The 23,811-nt window shown below is 32.9% G+C and overlaps 3 protein-coding genes across 4 annotated transcripts in view; 2 read left to right on the top strand and 1 right to left on the bottom strand.

Annotated features, from left to right (window-relative positions):
- Nucleotides 1-23,811, bottom strand: part of Paip2 (polyA-binding protein interacting protein 2) — a 75,123-nt gene that overhangs the window by 47,679 nt on the left and 3,633 nt on the right. The window lies entirely within an intron of this gene.
- On the top strand, nt 571-22,653 carry LOC139778955 (retinol-binding protein pinta-like). Of its 2 annotated transcripts, XM_071717123.1 has the most exons (9): nt 646-835; nt 3,345-3,553; nt 4,884-5,108; nt 15,374-15,533; nt 16,516-16,621; nt 16,723-17,095; nt 17,319-17,471; nt 17,722-20,559; nt 22,000-22,653. In XM_071717123.1, exons 1-7 carry the CDS (start codon nt 786-788, stop codon nt 17,465-17,467), a joined length of 1,272 nt encoding a protein of 423 aa, XP_071573224.1. In that variant the 5' UTR covers nt 646-785; the 3' UTR covers nt 17,468-17,471; nt 17,722-20,559; nt 22,000-22,653. The 2 variants fall into 2 exon arrangements, with proteins under 2 accessions (XP_071573226.1, XP_071573224.1); XM_071717125.1 differs by lacking the exons at nt 15,374-15,533; nt 16,516-16,621; nt 16,723-17,095; ... (1 more) ...; nt 17,722-20,559; nt 22,000-22,653 and adding exons at nt 6,768-6,927; nt 7,212-7,317; nt 7,425-7,791; nt 7,957-8,527 and having other exon boundaries at nt 571-835.
- LOC139778965 (retinol-binding protein pinta-like) lies at nt 9,206-12,986 on the top strand. Its single transcript, XM_071717141.1, has 5 exons — nt 9,206-9,478; nt 11,265-11,424; nt 11,895-12,000; nt 12,100-12,469; nt 12,699-12,986. The coding sequence occupies exons 1-5, from the start codon at nt 9,313-9,315 to the stop codon at nt 12,773-12,775; spliced, it is 879 nt and encodes a 292-aa protein (XP_071573242.1). The 5' UTR covers nt 9,206-9,312; the 3' UTR covers nt 12,776-12,986.

Genomic DNA, 23,811 nt, shown 5'->3' with positions numbered 1-23,811 from the left:
CTGCTTCGTCACGCTAATGATCCTTGCCGTTAGCATGATATAGAAGAGCTGATGTACGAAAGTACAATTTGTAAAAATTTTCTATATCTTTGAATTATGTGAATAAGAAGAGAAATTCGTTCTATTCTCTTGTAACTTACAAATTATCTATTTAAATCATACTATCACTTTAACTTTAAACATCAGATATCTATATATTTACTTATGTTATACATGCAACTTGAAAGTAATGATATAACTATAATCTTTTAATATAATTTTAGCTCATACACATTCCATTTAATAGATTAAAAGCGTACTATAATGTAAAGAATTTAGAAATTAATAATGCTTCTTCGTGGCTCATTCTCTCGAGAATAGGTGCCAAGTATCTGTAAGTTCACCACACTGCTATTCTTTGTAGATGGCGCAATTTTTAATTTATTGCTGAAATAACAACAAATTTTATAACAATTATACGAACGTGAAATAATTTCTCTTTGGACAATAATATAATAAAATAGATTTGTTAATATTTTCTGATAAAGGAATATTATAAATTTATTTCTAGAAACATATGCTACTCGTATCTATTTTGCACGCGTTTATAATATTTAATTTTAATATCTAATGATATTATCAGCACTGCTTCAATTATAACTTTTTAGTTGAAAGGAATTTTTAATCTGTACACAGATGACTTCCTTATCCTGCAATATTTGAGAGTTTGTAAATTTAACCCTGAGAAAACCAAGATCAGGATTCGAAACTGTTATAAACTGCGATCCGAATTACCAGAATAATTCATGAATGCTGATCCATTTCGACCAGGACTGCAGGAGCTGCTTGATTTGGGGTAACGAACACTCTTTCGGAGTATAAGAGTTTATTGGAGTTAGCAGTTTCGTGAGATTTTGTAGTAAATTTTTTACGTAACTTAGATCGGCATATAATAAAGCGTTTGTTTTTATATAATTAAAAAAAATTCTACTCCCGCTATTATTATTTTGCAAGCAACGCATTGCGGATTATCCGATTATATCGTAATTGAGTGAAATTTCAGAGTTAAACGAAATTTTATAAATTTTCGCGCCTTAATAATTATTATTATCGCTGATTTCTTCTGTAACGATTGCGGTTCTTACTTCATACATTAAAAACAATTATATTAATTTAAAATTCGAAGTATAGGTTCCAATGGAAATCCACGATTTTAACAAATTGCCAAAAAAATATTGATAAAAAATTCATGATTATGCAAATTTTGTTGTTTTGTTGTTTTGTTGTTTGGCGGTGAATTTATAGTTCGGTGCGTGGTAAACAAACATGAGGGTTAAAAAAATATGATATCGTATCTTGATAATGCAAATTGTGTATAAAATATTTATCTATATAATTTAAAAGCAAAAACTACCTGAAGAAATAATATATAAAAAACTTCTTATAGTTTTTTATCCTTTTAAAATCAAAATTTATTAACTAAATATAGAAAACGAGCTAACTAAGAACCAGGCGCGGTAAACAATGCGCAAAAGTTTTATTTTTATTTCTATTTTACATATCTTCCAACCTTCACGGAATGAAGGAAGTTCCGGGTTCGAACCCTGGCCGAGGTAATATTTTTTGCAATGATTTCTTTACAGTTATTTAGATGCATATAGCATCAAAAATTAAATTGATTCGATTTAATTAGGTGTAGGGGGAATTTTACTACTCCAACCGGAGCTGTGTTTCAAGTCTGACAAATTTAGTCGGCGCGCAGTCAAAGTTGGAAGACATGTAAAAATAGAAATAAAAATAAAACTTTTGCATATCATTTACCGCGCTTGGTTTTTAGTTAGTCCGTTTTCTATATTCGTATATTAATTTATATCAATATAATTTGTATTAACTGAATTGAAACTCAATTATATTAATATAACTTAAAACATAATTGTGTATAGTCAGTTATTGTTTTAATCTAAGAGTTTTCTTAATATTTCGATTTGGGTAGCGAATTGATATTATATAGATCGTAAAATATTTTTATTTTACTCCTATCTATCTTGGATACATAGCAGAACACGTCACAAATTGCAACTTTAATTTTAAATTATTTACACTTTTACAGATAACTTTGAGTTAACTTTCGTTTTTCATTTTTGTTATGTTTTAGTAAAAATATTTTATTTAAGACTCTCAGAGATCACTAGATGCGCATCGCTATCAAAGTAAAAGATATATATTCATTCAGTTCTCCAAGAAATTTGAAATGCTTTGTTCACGTTTATTATACTTTGAAAAATAATTGTTGTGCAACTACTTTTAAAAAATAAAACCGAAGTGATATCTTTGTGTTCCTATTCAAGGGTCGGCCGGGTCTTCCTATTCCAACCCAAGTCCCAATTTTTAACATTATAAAGAATCATTTTAATTACGAAGAATTAAAGAAGTAACAGTACAAAATAAAAATATTTAATTAAAATAAAATAAAATAAATAAATTTTTTTTGTAAAAAAACTTGGCGCTGCTTTTTTACTCCTGTCGCATTCTTCCCTAAATATTATGTTTATTGTTTTCTTATTCAATCAAAAATCTTAGTACTAATGTTTAAATTTTAATGTTTAAATTTTGAAGTCTAGCAGCGCCAAGTTTTTTTACAAGAAAAATTTTACAAAAAAAAGATCATTATTATGACTCGAAGCGCTACGACCAATATTTAAAAAGTTACAGCCCTTCAAAGTGCCACACCTCGAAAATTTTCCAAGTCCCGAGGGGTAAATTTTTTAGGGAACTCTAGAACTCATCGACATTTTTCCGGATCTACCATAAAAAATTGATTTAAGAAAAAAATGGAGAAATTTTTCGTTCCACTTTGTCATCGATTTTTGGGGTTATTCGAACGGAACTCTTTTTAAAACCTATAGGGAACTCTAGAACTCATCGAAATCTACCCGGAACTACCATAAAAAATTCATTTTTTCAAAAATGAGGGGCGCCGTAAAGTTAGCCCTCCCATTTTTAAAATGGTGTTTTCGTCACTTTAAATGACGGAACTCTTTCTAAAACCTCCGAGTTCACCAGTATTTACTATCGTCACGATAGCAAAGTCACTGTATGACGGCACCTGCATACTAATGAAGATAAGACACTACTCGTTGCAGAAACAGGTTTATCTTTTTATGCAACATGCATTTTACTTTAACCAAATAATAAAGTAGTTTATCTTGGTCATACTTTATTTTGGCTTTTACCGAAGAAAATAAAGTTATTTTTCTCTTTCGTTACGCAAGCGTCCTTGCGTCCGTGTCCTTTTTTGTTGATCGTGCGCGAGGAATAAAACAGGGCAGAGCATCTCTGCGGCTCAGACGTAAATTATCCACCAGAGCGAACGAAGCATCTCCTGGTATTACGATGGCAAATGCAATTGACCACGACGACAGTGCAGAGTGTTACGCTTGGCAAAAAAAGCTGACCAGCGCGGATAAGTTATATGCAGCGACATATTTGAACGAGACTGATGAGACTAGAGCGAACGCCCTCGCGGAAATTAAACGCTGGATCAAGGAGAAGGAAGACTTACATGCACGTAACGGTAAAACGGACAACGATCCCACATGAAATATCGCGTTGAAATTCAATTATAGTTCATTTATTCTGAAGATAAAAAGAAGTCACCTTCAATCCGCGGAAACGTGACGTGACATCTGATATATATTCACTTAAAAAGAAATAAAAAATGATGTAACAAGTGGCGTTTTTGTTAGCGAAAAGAGAAGTGAGAGTAAACGTGTCAATAAATAATAGTAAATAGTTAGTGAATAGAAATTTTTTATAATAAAGTTCGTTCTCGCAATTATTGTATTTTGCTATTTTTTTATCAAGACGTTTTTCACTTATATAGCGATCGTTTATATCTTCAATTAGTCAAAGGAGCAAGAAAGAATATCTATATTTAGAACACAGAAATGTGCATAATATATCTAATATGTATTTTGGTACGCAAGCAAAATATAATTAGATTCAGTTTTATGTTTCGAGGAAAATAAATTATTTCTCTCTTTCTTTCATTGCACAGAGAGATACTTGAGAGCATAATGCACGAGAGCGGATGTATGAAATTAAGCTTCTAATTAAAATTTGTTGCATTCCGAAATTAGAAAAATAAGGAAAGAAATTTGTATTGCTCGTTTTGCAACTAGAACTCATTTTTGTTTACGTCATTTTAACTCTTTAAAAAGAAATTAGACATACATTTTAACTTATTAATCTTATATGCTTAATTTATAACAATATAATTATAATTTTTCAATATAAGTTTATCTTACATGAATTCTATTCATATTTTTTAGAAGATTTAATGCGTGTTACATTGCAATGGATTTAGAAATTAAAATTCTTTACAGTTATTTAGATAGTTAAATCGTATCGTTTTAATTACGAGGAGGAAGGAGCCATTGTTCCAACAATAAACTGTGTTTCAAGTCCGACAGTGATCAGCGCGCAGTTTAATAAGTTGGAATATACATATATATATATGCACGGAAATTTATATTAAGCTACCAAAGATCTCTCTAAGCTCGGACCGAAAATGGCATTTATTCTAATTTCACTGTATATCATAAAACGGTCTTATTTTTCTTATTTAGAAACTAAAGTATTTTCGCGCCGCTCGGGAATAAGTAGAAATAAGTATTTATCAAGTGTCTATCAAAGTCATCAAACCAAATTATGGTCGGCTGTAAATGGCGCAATCTCTGATTATCGCAGTCGACTCAATAATTTTAAAGTTCACGTACTCTGCATACAGCGCAGAGTTGTTCCGTGTTATTTATCGTGTTACATAATTACACATTACATTAAACATTGTTGTATTTGCCATTTGTCTTATCTTACACGTGACAGTGCACCTACGTAATTTGTAGATACGGGTCTCTCCTCGGTGGATGAGGCTTCGCGTTCATCAACGTTTACTAACATCGCGAGGGCGAGCATTTGCAGCGATGACGCTGTGCCTCATGTTCTACGAGAGCTGACTGAAGAGGATAAAAGATATGCAGCGGCAAATTTGAACGAGACCGACGAAACGAGAGAGAACGCTGTCGCGGAGATCAAACGCTGGATCGAGGACGAACTGCGCATACAAATCGGTAAAAATGACATCAGCGATCCTACGGGCGTGTTGAAATTCAATTACGGCTTGTTACTTTGGCAGTACAACTCATTCGTCTTTAATTGACGTTGACATGACATTACACCGATTCACGTCAGATGTTTAGTTCTTTGAATTCATTCTTGATTGTGTAACAAAAAAGAAAAACAAAAAAAACGGGCACAGTAACAACTGTGCCGCAAACAACAACGTAGAACTATAATACGTTAACTATCACTATTTCATGTTAAAGTATTCAGCAAAGGAAAGTAGACGTAGGGCTACGTCAACTGTCACTATTATTCAGCGAACGACAATTCAGTTGTTACTGTGCCCGTTTTTTTTTAAATTAAATATCAAAGATAAAATAAAAAAAAAACAAGTTTCATGGATGTGATCAGTTTCTTACATTAAATCGAAAAATATTTTCCTAGAAAATAAAGTTTGCATTTATTAATTGGATGTTTTCGAAGCATGTTTACGGGGCTATTATTCTATGAATTTTATGAAGTTCCGACATTTCTAACAAAAAGAAGATACTTAAATGAGGTCTCCGATTCATTGAAATGTTAATATACTATATTATACCAATCCCACTTATTCATAGTAAATCAACTCATTACCATACGTAGTAGTTAATGGAAAATCATAAATTAAAAACAATGTGTAAAATTTCAAGTAACACCCGTCAAAATGAGGAAATAATAAGCTAATTATTAAATTTCTCTTTTTAAAATAATGTGTCCTGAAAATATATGAAAAAATTCGTAAAATTCAGGAATCAGTTAAAAAAAAATCGGTTTTAAAAATTAAACCAATTGTCGCTCTCCCCGAAAAATGATAAAATTACTGAATGAGTAGTTTGCAGTCAGAACCGATTTTCTTGAAATCTGTGCTTAAATTTTTTAAAGAAAGCAAAGCTTAATCTTTAAAAAAAATTAAACCCATCGTCGCCATCATCGCCAAATTAGAAAAAAATTGGAACCGGATTCAAGAAAATCAGTCCATTAATCCATTAATGCATCCTTCTGGATTATCCTCAGCGGGTGGAATACATACACACACACCAATATTTTTTTTTAATTTTGATTGTTCAACGATTTAGAACATTCTGAACACATTGGCATATCAAGAAAATCGGTTATAAAAAAACCACCAAAATAAATTGCAGGAACATTTAGCTCACATCGAGAGCTTTCAAAAACACTATAATAAAGGATATATATTTTCAATACTCTTCGAGAAATATTAGTGTTGCATGTTTTCGTTGCAAGAAAACGTTGCAGTCGTGCACCCAAAGTTACCCCACCCCCCTTGGGAAAAACGTAGTTCTACGTCAAAATAATGTAACAAATTGTGTCTGACTTATAATGAAGAGAAAATCGAAAATAATCTGAAAGTTTCGGCAAATAATAATAAATGATGAAAAATAATAACTCGATAAAAGACCTACATGACAAAGTTCGTTATCGCACTATTGCATTTTGCCATTTTGTAAGCCAAAATGTTTTTCAAAACTTTATTTAAATCTTCTATTAATTAAAAATCCCCATTTTATCCCGTGGCACGCATTTATAAAATATAATTTATAATACCTGATTTAGCACTGTTTCAATTATAGCCTTTTAGTTAAAGGGACTCTTTAATGTGTTCACAGATAACTTTCTTATTCTGCGATTTTTGAGAGTATGCAAGTTTAATCTTGAGAAAACTAAGATCAGGATACGAAACTATTATAAGCAACGAACCAATTTACCAGAATGGTACAGGAATAGAGATCCGTTTCAACCGGAATTGCAGGAAATGATTGATATGGGGTAACGAACATTATTTCGGAGTATATATTCATAGAATTTTGTTTTTCTTAAATCTGCTTTGTCTATTTCGGATAAATAGCAGAACAATTCACAAATGGCAACTTCAATTTTAATAACAACTTGTGTAAAATTAGAGATAAATTTTTGGTAATTTATCTTTGTCTATATTATGTTCTAAAAAGAACAATTTATAAAAAAAATTTTGGAAATACTAGATGCATTATTAAAATTAAAATAAATTTTGATTTTTTCGAAGGATTCTGAAATATTTTATTCATTTTTAGAATATGTTTGCCCCTGCGGAAGCCAGATAGTCAAGGAAGGTTGGTAATTATGATGCGCGGCACTCTGCATGATCCGAGAAGACACCAAATGTCGGACATAGCTAAGGTAAAATATTGAAATAATATAATGCTTGAACAATTTATGGCCAATTGTCGTCGCGATGAAGTATTTCTAATTATCAATCATTATTTCTTCATGGGCGATCTTTTTAGATGTCTATGATAGCGATAGAAGTGGCAATGAAATATTATCCCGCAGCATCAGTATACGGTTGCGCATTGTTATTAGATGTGGCCAATCCAACCATACGACACATTTTTCAATTCCAACCCAATATATTAATGAATATAGTCCACACGTGGCAAAGCTGCTATCCTATGAGATACCAGAAGATTAAAATATTCAACGCCCCGACATTTTTCGATGTTATTGCAAGGATTCTCAAATCTTTTATGACGGAAAAAATAAACAACAGATTTCAAATCTATTCACATACGCTTGAATGTTTCGAGGATATTCCCGCTGAAATTTTGCCCGTCGAATATGGCGGCACTGGTGATACAATGCAGGAATTAACAGGTAATTATGATAAATTAAAACGGAATAAATATGACGCACTTAGTGGATGATAAAGGAAGTTGTTAAGCAAACATAAGAGTTCATTGTAATCTAAAATATATGTGAAGCACAAATATAGATTCATATAAACTAACATATATGTAATATAAATATTTAATATTGCAGACTATTGGAAGAAATTGATTGAAGAGAATTGCGACTGGCTTAGGCACGATGATGAGGATGATAGAATAGAATCGAATAATATTTCGGAGCAATAGCTTTAGTGCCGACAGTAAATGTTCGTTCTTTATTATAGTGTACGATTGGATCCATTCTTTTTATGGCATCGAGTTATGATACACATTATGATTATTGATGCTGATTAATCACGATAATGACATTAAAGGTTATACAAATTCCAAAGAGCATATGCTACCGATCTCATATTTATCATAAGTTATGGGTCACATGTCAAAATGCGCTTTGATAACTCGCAAACACATAAGCTGCACTTACTATCGTCACGATAGCGAAGGTTTATCTCTTTATGCACTATAGCATTACAGCATTATAGCATTATGTGCGGCTTCTTCGGGATTCACGAAGAGATCAATCAGGGGATTTTCTTAAAAACTCAATAATACCAGAAAATGTTTAATTTTATAACACATTTGTATTTACAATAATACAAGAATTTATTATGGTAAAAATACATTTGTATTTATTTTTCACCGAATAAAAGTGGTTTACCAGACCATACTCTATTTTGTCCTTCACCGAAGAAAGTAAATCGTTCTCTTATTTCTTCGTCACGCAAATGATCTTTGCCGTTAGTGTGATATAGAAGAGCGGATGTTCGAAAGTACGATTTATAAAAATGTTCTATATTTTTAAATTACAGTACCGGCGGAAAGTTTCGAGACAACGTGAAGGCGCACTTGTGCCTTCCATCCAATACGAGTATGAATCAGTGAATGTCGTTATCATTACGCACGAAAGAACTTGGAGAAGGAGGTCTCCTAACTTGATATGACGTCGCAGTTTAGATATGGTTGCAGTTAACCCAATCAACTAAGAAAAATATAACTATATATAGAGTTGTTCTGAAACTTTCCGCCAATACTGTATGCGAATAAGAAGAGAAACTCGTTCTATTCGCTTGTAACTTATAAATTATTTATTTAAATTATACTATCACTTTGACTATAAACATCAGATATCTATATTTACTTATGCTATACATGCAACTTGAAAATAATGAAATAACTATAATCTTTTAATATAATTTTAGCTCATACATATTCTATTTAAAAGATTAAAATCATGCTATATGCAAAGAATTTATAGAAATTAATGTTTCTTCGCGACTCTTTTCTCGAGGCTAGATATCAAGTATTCACATAATATCTAGATTACACATATTGTCCACGCTGTCGACTGCATGATAGTGTTTATCGTTGATCCCGTGTGTCGGAGCACTTACACGACTCGCAGACGCGAGTTTTCTCGCAGTGAGTAAAGTGTTCTCACGGTGTTACGATGGCGAACGACAATGTAGAGTGTTACGCTTGGAAAAAGCTGTCCAACGACGACAAGTTATATGCAGCGACGTATTTGAACGAGACCGACGAGACTACTAGAGAGAACGCCATTGCGAAAATCAGACGCTGGATCGAGGAGAACGATGACTTGCGTGAACAAATCGGTAAAAGCGATCATGCATGTACCTAATGTGCGCGTTCAATTATGGTGTATAGTTCATTAATTCCAAAGTAATAAAGTGAAAGCCGCGTCGCGATGTGACGTTACATCTGATATTTATTTGTTTTAATCGCGTAATAAGAAGAAAATAAAAAATAATTAATATAACATGCGGCGCTTGACTTCGTTAGCTCAATGAGAAGATAGAGTGATCTGAAAGTGTCAGTAAATAATAATAGATAATGATAAATAGTGACTCAATAAAAATTTTTTGTGATAAAGTTTGTTCTCGCAATATTGCATTCTGCTATTTTTAAATCAAGCAGTTTCTCGATCAGCGATCGTTTATATCTTCGTTCATGTCCTTAAGGAGGTTCGATGGCTTCATCGGGGGGAGTAGTGGGACGCGGGGGTTCTGGCAACAGCGCACTAGCGTTTGAAGTAGTGGGAGAGAAGGGGATTGCTCCGATTGGTCGCCGCGTGTATAGTGCGTGCTGCTGTTCACGTCGTTCAGACCGTGGCAGTCTAGCAGACGAAAAATCAAGCAATTTATGCTTTAATAATTAATTTTTCTACGAAATGTGCGGTAACCTTCCCCTTTCTTTCGCTCATTTATTTGTAAATTATTAAGTTACATGTGCATATTTTTTTTTCCTTATCATTTGCATTTTTTCTTGCACTTTTTTCATTCTGAAGGTATGCAATATGTCATTTCCCATAAGAACCTATGTTAAAAATGCAGCCAGTTTTATGAAATTTTAATATGTTGTTCTGAAATGCAAAATAGAATTATGTGAATTTTTTGGGGAATTTTTCACCGTCCCGTTTAAAAAAAAATCTACTCCAAAAATTGTACTTTTAAAATTTTTGGAGTAGATTTTTTTCAAAACGGGACGGTGAAAAATTCCCAAAAAATTTACATAATTATATTTTGCATTCCAGAACAACATATTAAAATTTCATGAAACTGGCTGCATTTTTTTGTAGCCATCGAACCTCCTTAATTAGTCAAACAAGAAAAAATATCTATACATTTAGAACAGAGAAATATGCAAAATAGGTACAATATATATTTTGATACTCAAGATTTTGTATGGAATATTTATTCAAGCAGAATATAATTAGATTCAGTTTTATGATTCAATTCTCTTCAAGTGTTTATGACAGTATAGGTATAATTGATTTTTTGCCAACAGCAAGTTAAGCGCCAGAAACCTACTGATCATTATTTGTGATCTACATTCTCCTAAAAGATTTCCTTCCCCTTTTGGTTATAATTTTTTTTAGTTCTATTGTTTGTTAATAATTAAGAAACACGAAAGAATCACATAGTGCAAAGCAGATAGATCTATCCATTTAGTCGTTCAATGATGGATCATGAAATAGATAGATCTACCTAAACGATCGGCAAAGTGTTAAGATATATATAAATATTGATGATATATATAAATAACGACGCATATAAATATTGATCGTTGATCGAGCGATCTCTTAAATTCAAAACACAAGCTATTTTCTTGTAAGCATATTTAGTGATGCGTGTTCATGAATATAACTAAATTTTAGTCCAACTAAAGACGTAAAAGTTTTTAAATGATTAAACACTAATATATTTCTTTATGGACTATAGCATAATGAAATATATTTGTTAATATTTTTTGATAAAAGAGTATTAGAAATTTGTTTTTAAAAGTATGTTACTTTATGCACACATTTATAATATAATAATATTATCAGCACTGTTTTAATTGTAGCTTTTTATTTGAAATAAATCTTTAATCTGTACACAGATGACTTCCAGATCCTACGATTTTTGAGAGTGTGTAAATTTAATTTCGAGAAAACTAAGATCAGGATGCAAAAATATTATAGGCTGCGATCCGACTTACCAGAATGGTACATGAATACCAATCCATTTCGGCCAGAACTGCAGCAGTTGCTCGATTTGGGGTGATGATCATTATTACAGAGTATATAAAAGTTCATTGGAGTGCGCAAATTCGTGAGATTTTACAGTGAATCTTTTTACGTAAGCTAGGACGACATATATATATAATGAGGCGTTTAATTTAAATAAAATTCTCTCTTCTACTCCACTATCAATATCTTGAAAGCAACGCACTACAGATTATCCGATTTAGAATAATCAATCAAAATTTTATAAATTCTGCACCTTAATAATTATTCTCTCTGATTTCTTCTGTAACGATGTTGTTGCAATATTGCGGTTCTCATTTCATTGAGTAGATATTGTAAGTTATGTTAATTATGTTAACTTATATTAATATAATTTATATTTACATAATTGAGACTAAATTATATCAATATAAATTAACATAGTTGTGTATAAGCCAGTAGAATATTATTAACCTTTTAAAAAGACTGAAATACTTGTTTAGTTTATATTTATTCATGTTTAGTTTATATTTGCCTCTGCGGAAGCCGGATGATCAAGGAAGATTTATTATTATTGTGCGTTGCACACGGCATGATCCGAGAATACACAAAATGACAGACGTAGCCAAGGTAAAGCTGAAATAGTGCTCGAACGATTTATATCGGATGTCGTCACGATAATATATTTTCAAACCGCGTGCATTATTTTTCGACGGACGATCTTTTTAGATCAGTGCGATGGTATCGGACACGGCGGTAAAACATTATCCCGCAGCATCCATATATGGCTACAGAGTGTTCATAGACATGTCAAATACGACTCTTCGTCACATTGCTCAATACCGACCATACGTTTTAAAGAATTCGGTTCACGCATGGCAGAACTATCCTATGAGGGTCCAATCGATTAACATATTGAATGCCTCGATACTCCTCGATATTACTGTGAGAATTTTCAAGTCTTTTATGACTGAGAAGATGAGGAACAGACTTCATGTCTACTCAGACAGTACGATGAAGAATTGTTTCGACGATGTTCCAACTAACATCTTGCCCGTCGAATATGGCGGCACTGATGGTACAATCCAAGAATTAACAGGTAATTGTGATAAATTAGAATTGTAATAAATGCAACGCGTTTAGTGAAGGGATGTTTCTTATTAAACTAATATGTGTTGAAAAGAAAATGAACTTCTCTCATCTAAGATTGCAGTAATTCCGAGCAGGCGTACATTAACTAAAAGTTATTTGTCAATAGTTCATATGTGTCTAAATTGACGTCACGTTATATAATTCATTATATGTAAAGTAAATACTTATTGTTGCAGAATACTGGAAGAAACTGATCGAGAACAATCACGACTTGCTTATGAATGAGCAGGACAACAAAATCATGAAGCAGTAGATTTGGAATCAACAGACAGTGTTTGCTTTAGCACACGTACAGACATAATTGTTATTGTTATATAGTTCGGAGCATCTTTTAGAGGATAGATAGTAACTATTGTATATAAATTTGTTATATCGGGTTTTTGAATCCGTTATTTGCTGCAGCTAATGTGATTACCACTGATTTATTATAAGAACAATAATAAATATATCGATACCAAAAAGTATATTATTAATTTTGTTTATCATTAATCGCGCAATGCACATTACAATACGCCTCCGCAATACGCGAGACATAAGTTTCGGGTTTATTATCACGAATCAGTAAAATCACTGTACCTCCTTTCCGGTGTCAATTATAATTCGCAAATACATGTTCCCCGTTCATTATTGTCAAGTAACTGTAATAACTGCATCAGCTATTAATAAGGATAGAACGTTACTCGTTGCAACAACAGGTTTATCTTCTTATGCGATACGCATTATAGCATTATATGCGACTTCTTCCCCTTCAAGATTCACGGAGAGATCAATTAGAGATTTTCTTAAAAACTTAATAATGCTAGAAAAATGTTTGAGTTTATAGCACATGTTTTTATTTTTTACCAAATAAAAGTGATTTACCAGACCATGTTTTATTTTGCCCTTTATCGAAGAAAGTAAATCATTCTCTTGCTTCTTCGTCACGCTAACAATCCTTGCCGTTAGCATGATTAGTCCAGTCGGCACGTCGTTAAAAATGACAACTAAATCGACTAATTAGGACAAAGCTGCAAAAAATTTTAATCTCTTTGTTTGGGTGTCAGTAATGACATACTAAGTTTCCGACCTCCCCCGTGGTATGCTTCGGCCGCCATCTTGGAAGAAAGGGGTGAAAAATCGGTTTTTCGCGAATATCTCGGTTTCCATTAGACTTAGGCTAAAATAGTTTAATACAATATTGCAGGGAATTAAATTCTCTACAAAAAAGGAAGTATAGGTTTTTTTCCTACGACCAATAGTTTTGGCGCTAAAGCCGGGAGGAGTAGGATACTTTTTGTAACAAACGGTTTTAGCGACTCTATCTCGCCGTATCTCACTTCTCAGGTAAATGGCGTTGTTATTGTGTTAGTAAACCGTTGTCGTTTCACACATCTGGCTTTGTATTATTTACTCGACAGTGCTATAAGTACACTCCTTGTTAAAAGCTAGGAGCATCCAAGATTTTAAATAAATTAAAAAATATAGTTATGACGATTATGTTTCTGCGAGCGTACTTTTCAATGAATCTATGATAGTTACCATGCCCCAAGAAAAATTTCTATCGAATGAAAAAAAAGTATCGCGCGTACGACTTTTTTATCATTAAAAGATCTATTAGCGATTTTGCCAAAAGCTCAATAATGCCAGGAAGTATTTAATTTTGTATAAAATAAATCGTTTAGTTTTACTTTAACCGAATAATAAAGTAGTTTACCTGGCCATACTTTATTTTGCCTTTTACCGAAGAAAATAAATCGTTCTCCTTCTCTTTCGTTACGCAAGCGATCCTTGCCGTTAGCGTGATGCAGAAGAGCGGATGTGTTCGAAGGTTTGATTCATAAAAATTTTCTATATTTTTAAATTATGTGAATGAGAAGAGAAACTCGTTCTATTCGCTTGTAAATTACAAATTATTTATTTAAATCATTTTATTGTTTTAACTATAAACATCAGTTATCTTAATTTACTTATTTTATACGTGCAACTTGAAAGCAGTGATATAACTATAATCTTTTAATATAATTTCGCTCATACGCATTTCATTTAATAGAATAAAAGCTTAATACTATAATGTAAAGAATTTAGAAATTAATTTTTCTTCGCGGCTCATTTTCTTGAAAATAGATGCCAAGTTAAGTTCACCACACTGCATATATTCTTTGTAGGTGGCGTGATTTTTAATTGCTGATTTATATTACTGAAATAATTTCATAACATCTAGATTCCACGAACGTGCAGTTTCACTGTGTTGACTGCTGATAGTGTTTATCATTAATCGTGCGCGTGTCAGAGTATTTCCACTACTTGCGTACGCGAGTTCTTTCGCAGCGGATTAAAGTTTCTCACGGTGTTACGATGGTGAACGCGAGTGGCCACGACGACAGTGTAGAGTGTTACGCTTGGCAAAAGATGACCAACGAGGACAAGTTATATGCAGCGACACATTTAAACGAGACCGACGAGACTAGAGAGAATTCTATCGCGGAGATCAGACGCTGGGTCGAGGAGAACGACGACTTGCGCGGACGAGTCGGTAAAAACGACAGCGGTCCCACGTGACGCACGCGTTGAAATATCGATAGTTGAAATTCAATTACAGTTTATTAATTCCGCAGCAATAAAGCGAAAATTTTATTCCACTAAAAGGGCAAAAAGTATCAAATAATTTTCCTTTATGGACAATAACATAATAAAATAGATTTGTTAATATTTTCTAATAAAGGAATATTATAAATTTGTTTCTAAAAAACATGCTACTCGAATCTATTTTGCACGCGTTTATCATACCCAATTTATAATATCTAATGATATTATCAGCGCATTGCTTTAACTGTAACTTTTTAGTTAAAAGGAATTTTTAATCTGTACACAGATGACTTTCTTATTCTGCGATTTTTGAGAGTATGCAAGTTTAATCTTGAGAAAATTAAGATCAGGATACGAAACTATTATAAGCAACGATCCGACTTACCAGAATGGTTCATGAATACGGATCCATTTCGGCCAGAACTGCAGGAGCTGCTTGATTTGGGGTAACCATCATTCTTTCGGAGTATGTATAAAGCTGGGTAGACACTTATAGCGAACGAACAGCGAACGCGAACATTCGGACATTCGTGTTTGTGTCCCTAGGTTATTTGTTCTTTTTTTAGGTTGCACCAAACACCAGAATTCGACCAGATTCGGCTCTTGCTGCATGTAGTAATTTGATATTTTTGATTATAGGTATGTATTTGTTGAATAATGACAATAAACATTTGCGTTCGCTGCTCGTTCGCTAAGTGTATACTCAGCTTAAGAGTTTATTGGAGTTCGCAGTTTCGTAAGATTTTGTGAAAAGAGTGAATTTTTTATATAATCTAGATCATATAATAAAGCGTTAGTTTTTATATAATTAAAAAAAATTCTACTCCACTATTATTATTTTGCAAGCAACGCATTGCGGATTATCCGATTATATCGTAATTGAGTGAAATTTCAGAGTTGAACGAAATTTCATAAATTTTCGCGCCTTAATAATCATTATTATCGCCGATTTCTTCTGTAACAATGCGGTTTTTACTTGATTGATTAGAAACAGTTATATTAATTTATATTAATATAATTTGTATTAACTTGATTAAAATTCAATTTATAGATATTAATATAACTAAAAACGTAATTTTGTGTACAGTCAGTTATTGTTTTAATCTAAGAGTTTTCTTAATATTCCGATTTGAGTGGGAATTGATATTATATATATAGATTGTAAATTATTTTTATTTTACTCCTAGATCTTGGATACATAACAGAACATGTCACAAATTGCAACTTTAATTTCAATGGCAAATTACCTACATTTACACTTTTATAGATAAATTTGAGTTAACTTTCGTTTTTTTTTCTATTATATTTTAATGAAAATATTTTATTTAAGACTCTCAGATATTACTAGATGTACCTACATACATCGCTATCAAAGTAAAAGATATATTCAGTTCTTCGAGAAATTTGAAATGCTTTGTTCACGTTTAGTTTATATTTGCCTCTGCGGAATCCGGATGATCAAGGAAGATTAGTTATTCTTGTGCGTGGCACACGGCATGACCCGAGAAGACACGAACTATCAGACGTAGCTAAAGTAAATATGAAACTGTACTCGAACGATTTATATCGGATGTCGTCACCATGACATATTTTCAATTCGCATCCATTGTTTCTCGACGCGAACAATCTTTTTAGGTCGGAGTGATGGCGATGGAAACGGCGATACAATATTATCCCCCGGCATCCATATATGGCTACACAATGTTCATAGATGTGACCAATACAACTGTACGTCACGTTGCTCAATTCCGTCCTTACACGATAATGAATATGATCCACTCGTGGCAGAACTGCTATCCCATGAGGATCCAATTAATTAACATATTTAACGCTCCGTTACTCTTCGATATTACTGTGAGGATTTTCAAAACTTTCATGACTGACAAGTTGAAGAACAGATTCCATGTCTACTCAAACGGTACGACGCAGAACTGTTTCAAGGATATTCCAGCTAATATCCTGCCCGTCGAATATGGCGGCACTGATGGTACAATCCAAGAATTAACAGGTAATTTAGATAAATTAGAATTCAATAAATACAATTCGTTTAGTGAAAGGACGTTTCTTATTAAACTAATACGTGTTGAAGAGAAAATGAACTTCTCTCATCTAAGATCGCAGTAATTCCGAGCAGTCGTACATTAATTAAAAGTTTGTTAATAGTTCATATGTGTTTAAACTGACGTCACATTATAATTCAATATATGTAAAGTAAATACCTATTTTTGCAGAATACTGGAAGAAACTGATCGAGGAGAATCGCGACTCGCTTATGAAAGAGAACAACAAAATCGTTTCAAAACACTACATGCAGAACTGTTCGAAGGATAATCCAGCTAACATCGAATATGACGGCACTGATGGTACAATTCAAGAATGAACAGGTAATTGCGGTAAATTAGAATGCAATAAATGTAACGCGTTTAATGAAAGAATGTAACTTATTAAGCAAATATGTGTCAAAGAGAAAATTAATTTCTCACATTGCTTCTAAGATTGCAATAATTCCAACAAGTCATATATTAACTAAAAGTCTGTTAATTGTTTATCTAATTGTAAGATATTAAATACATGTCTAAATTGGCATCTCAATATATCTTTCAATATATGTAATGTAAATAATTACTTTTATAGAACGTTGGAAGAAGCTGATCGAAGATAATCATGACTGCCTTGCGAATGAGGAGAATGACGAAATCATTACAAAACTCTAAAATCAACAAAAAGTACTAGCTTTTTTAACACATGTATAGATGTACTTGTTATCGTTATATAGCTCGTAAGTTTTGTCTGTTTTGTGTTTTGAGATATAAATAATTATCTTCCTTTTTCTCTTTCTGCGCAAATAGACTTATCGGTAATATGAAATTTTTAAGAGTTTTAAAGGCGGTTACGGGGATCTTTAAAGGCTCAGCAACGCTAGAGGATATATGTATGTTCTACCAGTTCTACCGGTTCTACCGGTTTGCTTTTATAGCGAGCTTGATTTTCTTTTACCAAATATATGCCGCGCTTCGTTGTGTCCTTTACGGGTGTGTTGTAGGGAAAATAAATTTTTTCTCTCTTTCTTTCATTGTGCAGAGTATACTCTGAGAGTATAATGTATGCAGATATATAAAATTAAGCTTTTAGTTCAAATTCTTTGCATTCTTAACCCTTAAATGCCACACCTCTCAAGAATCTCATAAATGACACATGGGGTCTAAAAGACCCCAGCATGAAAAATGTCTCCTTACTTATTGATTTTTTGATATTTAGTTATGAAAATTATTTTCAATGTTGTTCAAGACTTAGAAAAGAGAATAAAATGCTTATATTGTTAAAATTTCAATTTCAACATAGTATAAAAAATTAAGATCGCCAACAGTTAAAATATTGGCCCCAAAATCAAAAAAATAATAAATAATAAATAAATAAATATGAGCTCCATTTTTGACGGGTACATTTAAAAATATATCATTCTAAAGGGTCTGGGGTCCGCTGGACCCCGGGTGGCATTTAAAGGTTAAATTAGGAGAATAAGAAGATAAATTCGCTTTACTCGCTTTGCAACTTAGAAATCATTTTCCTTAAGCGTCGTCTACAATGGCAGCAGGAGTATGCAGTAAGACGTAAGCAGTAAGCTATTGACCAACCACAGTCAATTATTCTTGAATTGTAATAATCCCATTAGTCAATAAGTTACTGCTTACGTCTTACTGTATACTCCTGCTGCCATTGTAGACGACGCTTTCCATTGTTTTACATTTATCTTCTTAACTGTAAACATTATATACACATACTTTATAAGTAACAATGTAATTATAATTTCTAAATATAAGTTTATTTTATACGCACATTCTGTTTATGTATATAAACGATCAATGCATGTATACATTAGAATACATTTAGAAATTAAAGTTTCTTCGCGTCGCTCAAGAATGAGTAGGAAGTATCCATCGAGGTCGTCTAATCGAATCATAGTCGACTGCATGCTCGGCGCAATTTCTGAGTACCAAGTTCGATAATTCCAAAGATCAATTATACATTGTGTTGTATCGCGTTATTTGTCATGTTACATAACATTAAACATTATTGCATTTAGCATTTATCTTATCTCACGCGTGACAGTGTGTCTACGCGATTTGCAGACACGAGTCTCTCCCTGGAAGTAGAGATGCCAGATTCCCAGTATGCGCCGAGTAAGGTCATTCTATAGGGGGTTTTAGTCGGTAAAAATCCGACATACCTCCTAGTTCTTCCCTGGAGACCGGGGGGACCTTCGAGTTCACCAGTATTTACTATCGTCACGATAGCAAAGTCACTGTGTGACGGCACCTGCATACTAATGAAGATAAGACACTACTCGTTGCAGAAACAGGTTTATCTCTTTATGCAACACGCATTAAAGTATCGCGTACGACTTTTTTTATCATGAAAGATCTATCAGCGATTTTGCCAAAGGCTCAATAATACCAGGAAGTATTTAATTTTGTATAAAATAAATCATTTAGTTTTACTTTAACCGAATAATAAAGTAGTTTACCTGGCCATACTTTATTTTGTCTTTTACCGAAGAAAATAAATCGTTCTCCTTCTCTTTCGTTAGGCAAGCGTTACGCAAGCGTCCTTGCCGTTAACGTGATCCAGAAGAGCGGATGTGTTCGAAGGTTCGATCCATAAAAATTTTTTATATTCCATGCTCGCTTGTAACTTACAAATTATTTTTTAAAATCGCCTTATCGTTTTAACTATAAACATCAAGTTTTTTATTTTATTTATTTTATATGTGCAACTAGAAAGCAATGATATAACTATAATCTTTTAATATAATTTCAGCACATATGCATTTTACTTAAAAGATTAAAAGCGTAATGTAAAGAATATAGAATTTTTAACATTTCTTCGCGACTTATTCTCTCGTGGATAAGTACCAAGTATCCATTAGAATCATCACCGCGTCTCTACTTCGTAGCGCGATTGCTCATAGCTGATTGATTCATAGCTGAAATTATTTCATAATTAACATATACATCCTGAAAGAGCATGGCACGCGTTGTTCACCTAGTAGTCTGCTGATCATTTTTTGTTGATCGTGCGTGGGACAGAGCAGGGCAGAGCCATAGACTTATAATAGATAGACCGGTTCCTGCCGTAAGAGCACGCGTAGAAAAATAGACGGTGCAGACATAGCCAGTGGATATGGTCCTCTCTCTTTCTTCTGATCGCCTATATAAGTCTACGGGCAGAGCATCTCTGCGGTTCTCAGACGTAAATCATCCTCCAGAGCGAACGAAGCATCTCGTGGTATTACGATGGCAAATACAAGTGACGACGACAGTGTAGAGTGTTACGCTTGGCGTGAAAAGCTGACCAGCGCGGATAAGTTATATGCAGCGACATATTTGAACGAAACTGACGAGACTAGAGCGAACGCCCTCGCGGAAATTAAACGCTGGATCAAGGAGAAGGACGACTTACATGCACGTAACGGTAAAACGGACAACGATTCCACGTGAAATATTGCGTTGAAATTCAATTATATTTCATTAATTCCGAAGATAAAAAGAAGTCACCTTCAATCCGCGGAAATGTGACGTGACATCCTGATATATATTTACTTAAAAAAAAAAAAAAGAAAAATGATGTAACACGTGGCGTTTTTGTTAGCGAAAAGAGAAGTGAGAATAAACGTGTCAATAAATAATAGTAAATAGTTACTGTATAGACATTTTTTATAATAAAGTTCGTTCTCGCAATTATTGTATTTTGCTATTTTTTAATCAAGATGTTTTTCACTTATATAGCGATCGTTTATATCTTCAATTAGTCAAAGGAGCAAGAAAGAATATCTACATTTAGAACACAGAAATGTGCGTGTATAATATATCTAATATGTATTTTGGTACGCAAGCAAAATATAATTAGATTCAGTTTTATGTTTCGAGGAAAATAAATTATTTCTCTCTTTCTTTCTTGCACAGAGAAACACTTGAGAGCATAATGCACGAGAGCGGATGTATGAAATTAAACTTCTAATTAAAATTCGTTGCATTCCGAAATTAGAAAAATAAGAAAAGAAATTTGTATTACTCGTTTTGCAACTAGAACTCATTTTTGTTTACGTCATTTTAACTCTTTAATTAGAAATTAGACACACATTTTAACTTATTAATCTTATATGCTTAATTTATAAGTATAACAATATAATTATAATTTTTGAATATAAGTTTATCTTACATGAATTCTATTCATATTTAAAATTCGAAGTATAGGCTCCAATGGAAATCCACGAATATAGAAAACGGGCTAATTAAGAACCAAGCGCGGTAAATGATGCGCGAAAGTTTTATTTTTATTTCTATTTTACATATCTTCCAACCTTGACTGTGCGCCGATTAAATTTGTCGGCGGGTAAAGGTTGGAAGATATGTAAAATAGAGATAAAAATAAAACTTTCGTGCATCATTTACCGCGCTTGGTTCTTAGTTAGCCCGTTTTCTATATTCGTCTATTCATATTTTTTAAAAGATCTAATGCGTGTTACATTGCAATGGATTTAGAAATTAAAATTCTTTACAGTTATTTAGATAGTTAAATCGTATCATTTTAATTACGGGGAGGAAGGGGCCATTGTTCCAACAATAAACTGTGTTTCAAGTCCGACCGTGACTAGCGCGGTTTAATAAGTTGGAATATATATATATATATATATATATATATAATATATATACATGCACGGAAATTTATATTAAGCTACCAAAGATCTCTCTAAGCTCGGTCCGAAAATGGCATTTATTCTAATTTGATTGTATTTGATTGTTATTTCCGTGTTATATTTGTCGTGTTATATAATTACACATTACATTAAACATTGTTGCATTTGCCATTTGTCTTATCTTACGCGTGACAGTGCATCTACGTAATTTGTAGGGACGGGTCTTTCCTCGGTGGACGAGGCTTCGCCGTTCATCAACTTTTACTAACATCGCGATGGCGAGCACTTGCAGCGATGACGCTGTGCCTCATGTTCTACAAGAGCTGACTGAAGAGGATAAAAGATATGCAGCGGCAGAACGAGACCGATGAAACGAGAGAGAACGCTGTCGCGGAGATCAAACGCTGGATCGAGGACAAACTGCGCATACGAATCGGTAAAAATGACATCAGCGATCCTACGGGCGTGTTGAAATTCAATTACGGCTCGTTACTTCGGCAGTACAACTCATTCATCTTTAATTGACGTTGACATGACATCACCGATTCACGTCAGATGTTTAGCTCTTTGAATTCATTCTTGATCGTGTAAAAAAAAAAGAAAAACGAAAAATAATGTAACAAATTGTGTCTGACTTATAATGAAGAGATAATCGAAAATAATCTGAAAGTTTCGGCAAATAATAATAAATGATGAAAAATAGTAACTCGATAAAAGACCTACATGACAAACTTCGTTATCGCACTATTGCATTTTGCCATTTTGTAAGCCAAAATGTTTTTCAAAACTTTTTTTAAATCTTCTATTAATTAAAACTCCCCATCTTATCCCGTGGCACGCATTTATAAAATATAATTTATAATACCTGATTTAGCACTGTTTCAATTATAGCCTTTTAGTTAAAGGGACTCTTTAATGTGTTCACAGATGACTTTCTTATTCTGCGATTTTTGAGAGTATGCAAGTTTAATCTTGAGAAAACTAAGATCAGGATACGAAACTATTATAAACAACGATCCAATTTACCAGAATGGTATATGAATAGAGATTCGTTTCGACCAGAACTGCAGGAACTGCTTGATTTGGGGTAACGAACAGTATTTCGGATAATTAATCTAATTTTGTTTTTTATTATTTTTTAATCTGCTTTATCTATTTTGGATACGTAACAGAACCCTTCACTAATTGCAGCTCCAATTTTAAAAATAACATCTTGCATAAAATTAAAGATGAATTGTTGGTAACTTCCTTTTTTTCTTTTCTATTATATTCTAACAATAAGAAGAATGTTTTATTGAAAAATTTTGTTCAGATGTTGCGCTCGAATTCGTTTCGCGTTTTGCAAACGCCCGATCGTTTCATTCAGAGAATACTTTATATTTATGCTTTCTAACATATACAATTGTATATATACTTTTCAATATACCAACTATTCTCTGCTTTAAATAACTTTTCTCTCAATATACCAACAATTCACTGCTTTAAATAATTTTCCTTCGTTCATACATGTACTATTTCCACATAAATATCAGTCATTTATGTCTATTAGTACTCAAAATAACTGCTACATTTTTCAAACTTTTTTTGTTTATAACTTTTTAATAAAAAACGAGCGCCGGCTAAAACTTTCTGAAGGTCACTCAGGAGGGTGACCTTGACAACATATGTCAAGGTCAAGGTCATCGGAGGTGCCTCCCCTAAAATGCATAATTACTCAAAATAAATTTTGATTTTTTCGAAGGATTCTGAAATATTTTATTCATTTTTAGAATATGTTTGCCCCTGCGGAAGCCAGATAGTTAAGAAAGGTTGGTAATTATGATGCGCAGCACTTCATGATCCGAGAAGACACGAAGGTCGGATATATTTAAGGTAAAATTTAACCTTAAATATATTTGACACTTCGTGTCTTCTCGGAACGTTTCGACTTCACCGAGTTTTCTTCAGCCGTAGTATAAATAAAGGTTAAATTACAAATATTCATAACTAAAATTATATAGAATTCTTAAACCATATCACCGTTCGAA

This window comes from Temnothorax nylanderi, unplaced genomic scaffold (genome assembly GCF_030848795.1).
Source record: "Temnothorax nylanderi isolate EJ_2023f unplaced genomic scaffold, tnyl_v1.0 TNYL_tig0203_pilon, whole genome shotgun sequence".
NCBI classification, from domain to species: Eukaryota; Metazoa; Arthropoda; class Insecta; order Hymenoptera; family Formicidae; genus Temnothorax; species Temnothorax nylanderi.
Note: the sequence above shows the minus strand (reverse complement) of the source record. Positions and strands in the feature narration are given on the sequence as shown.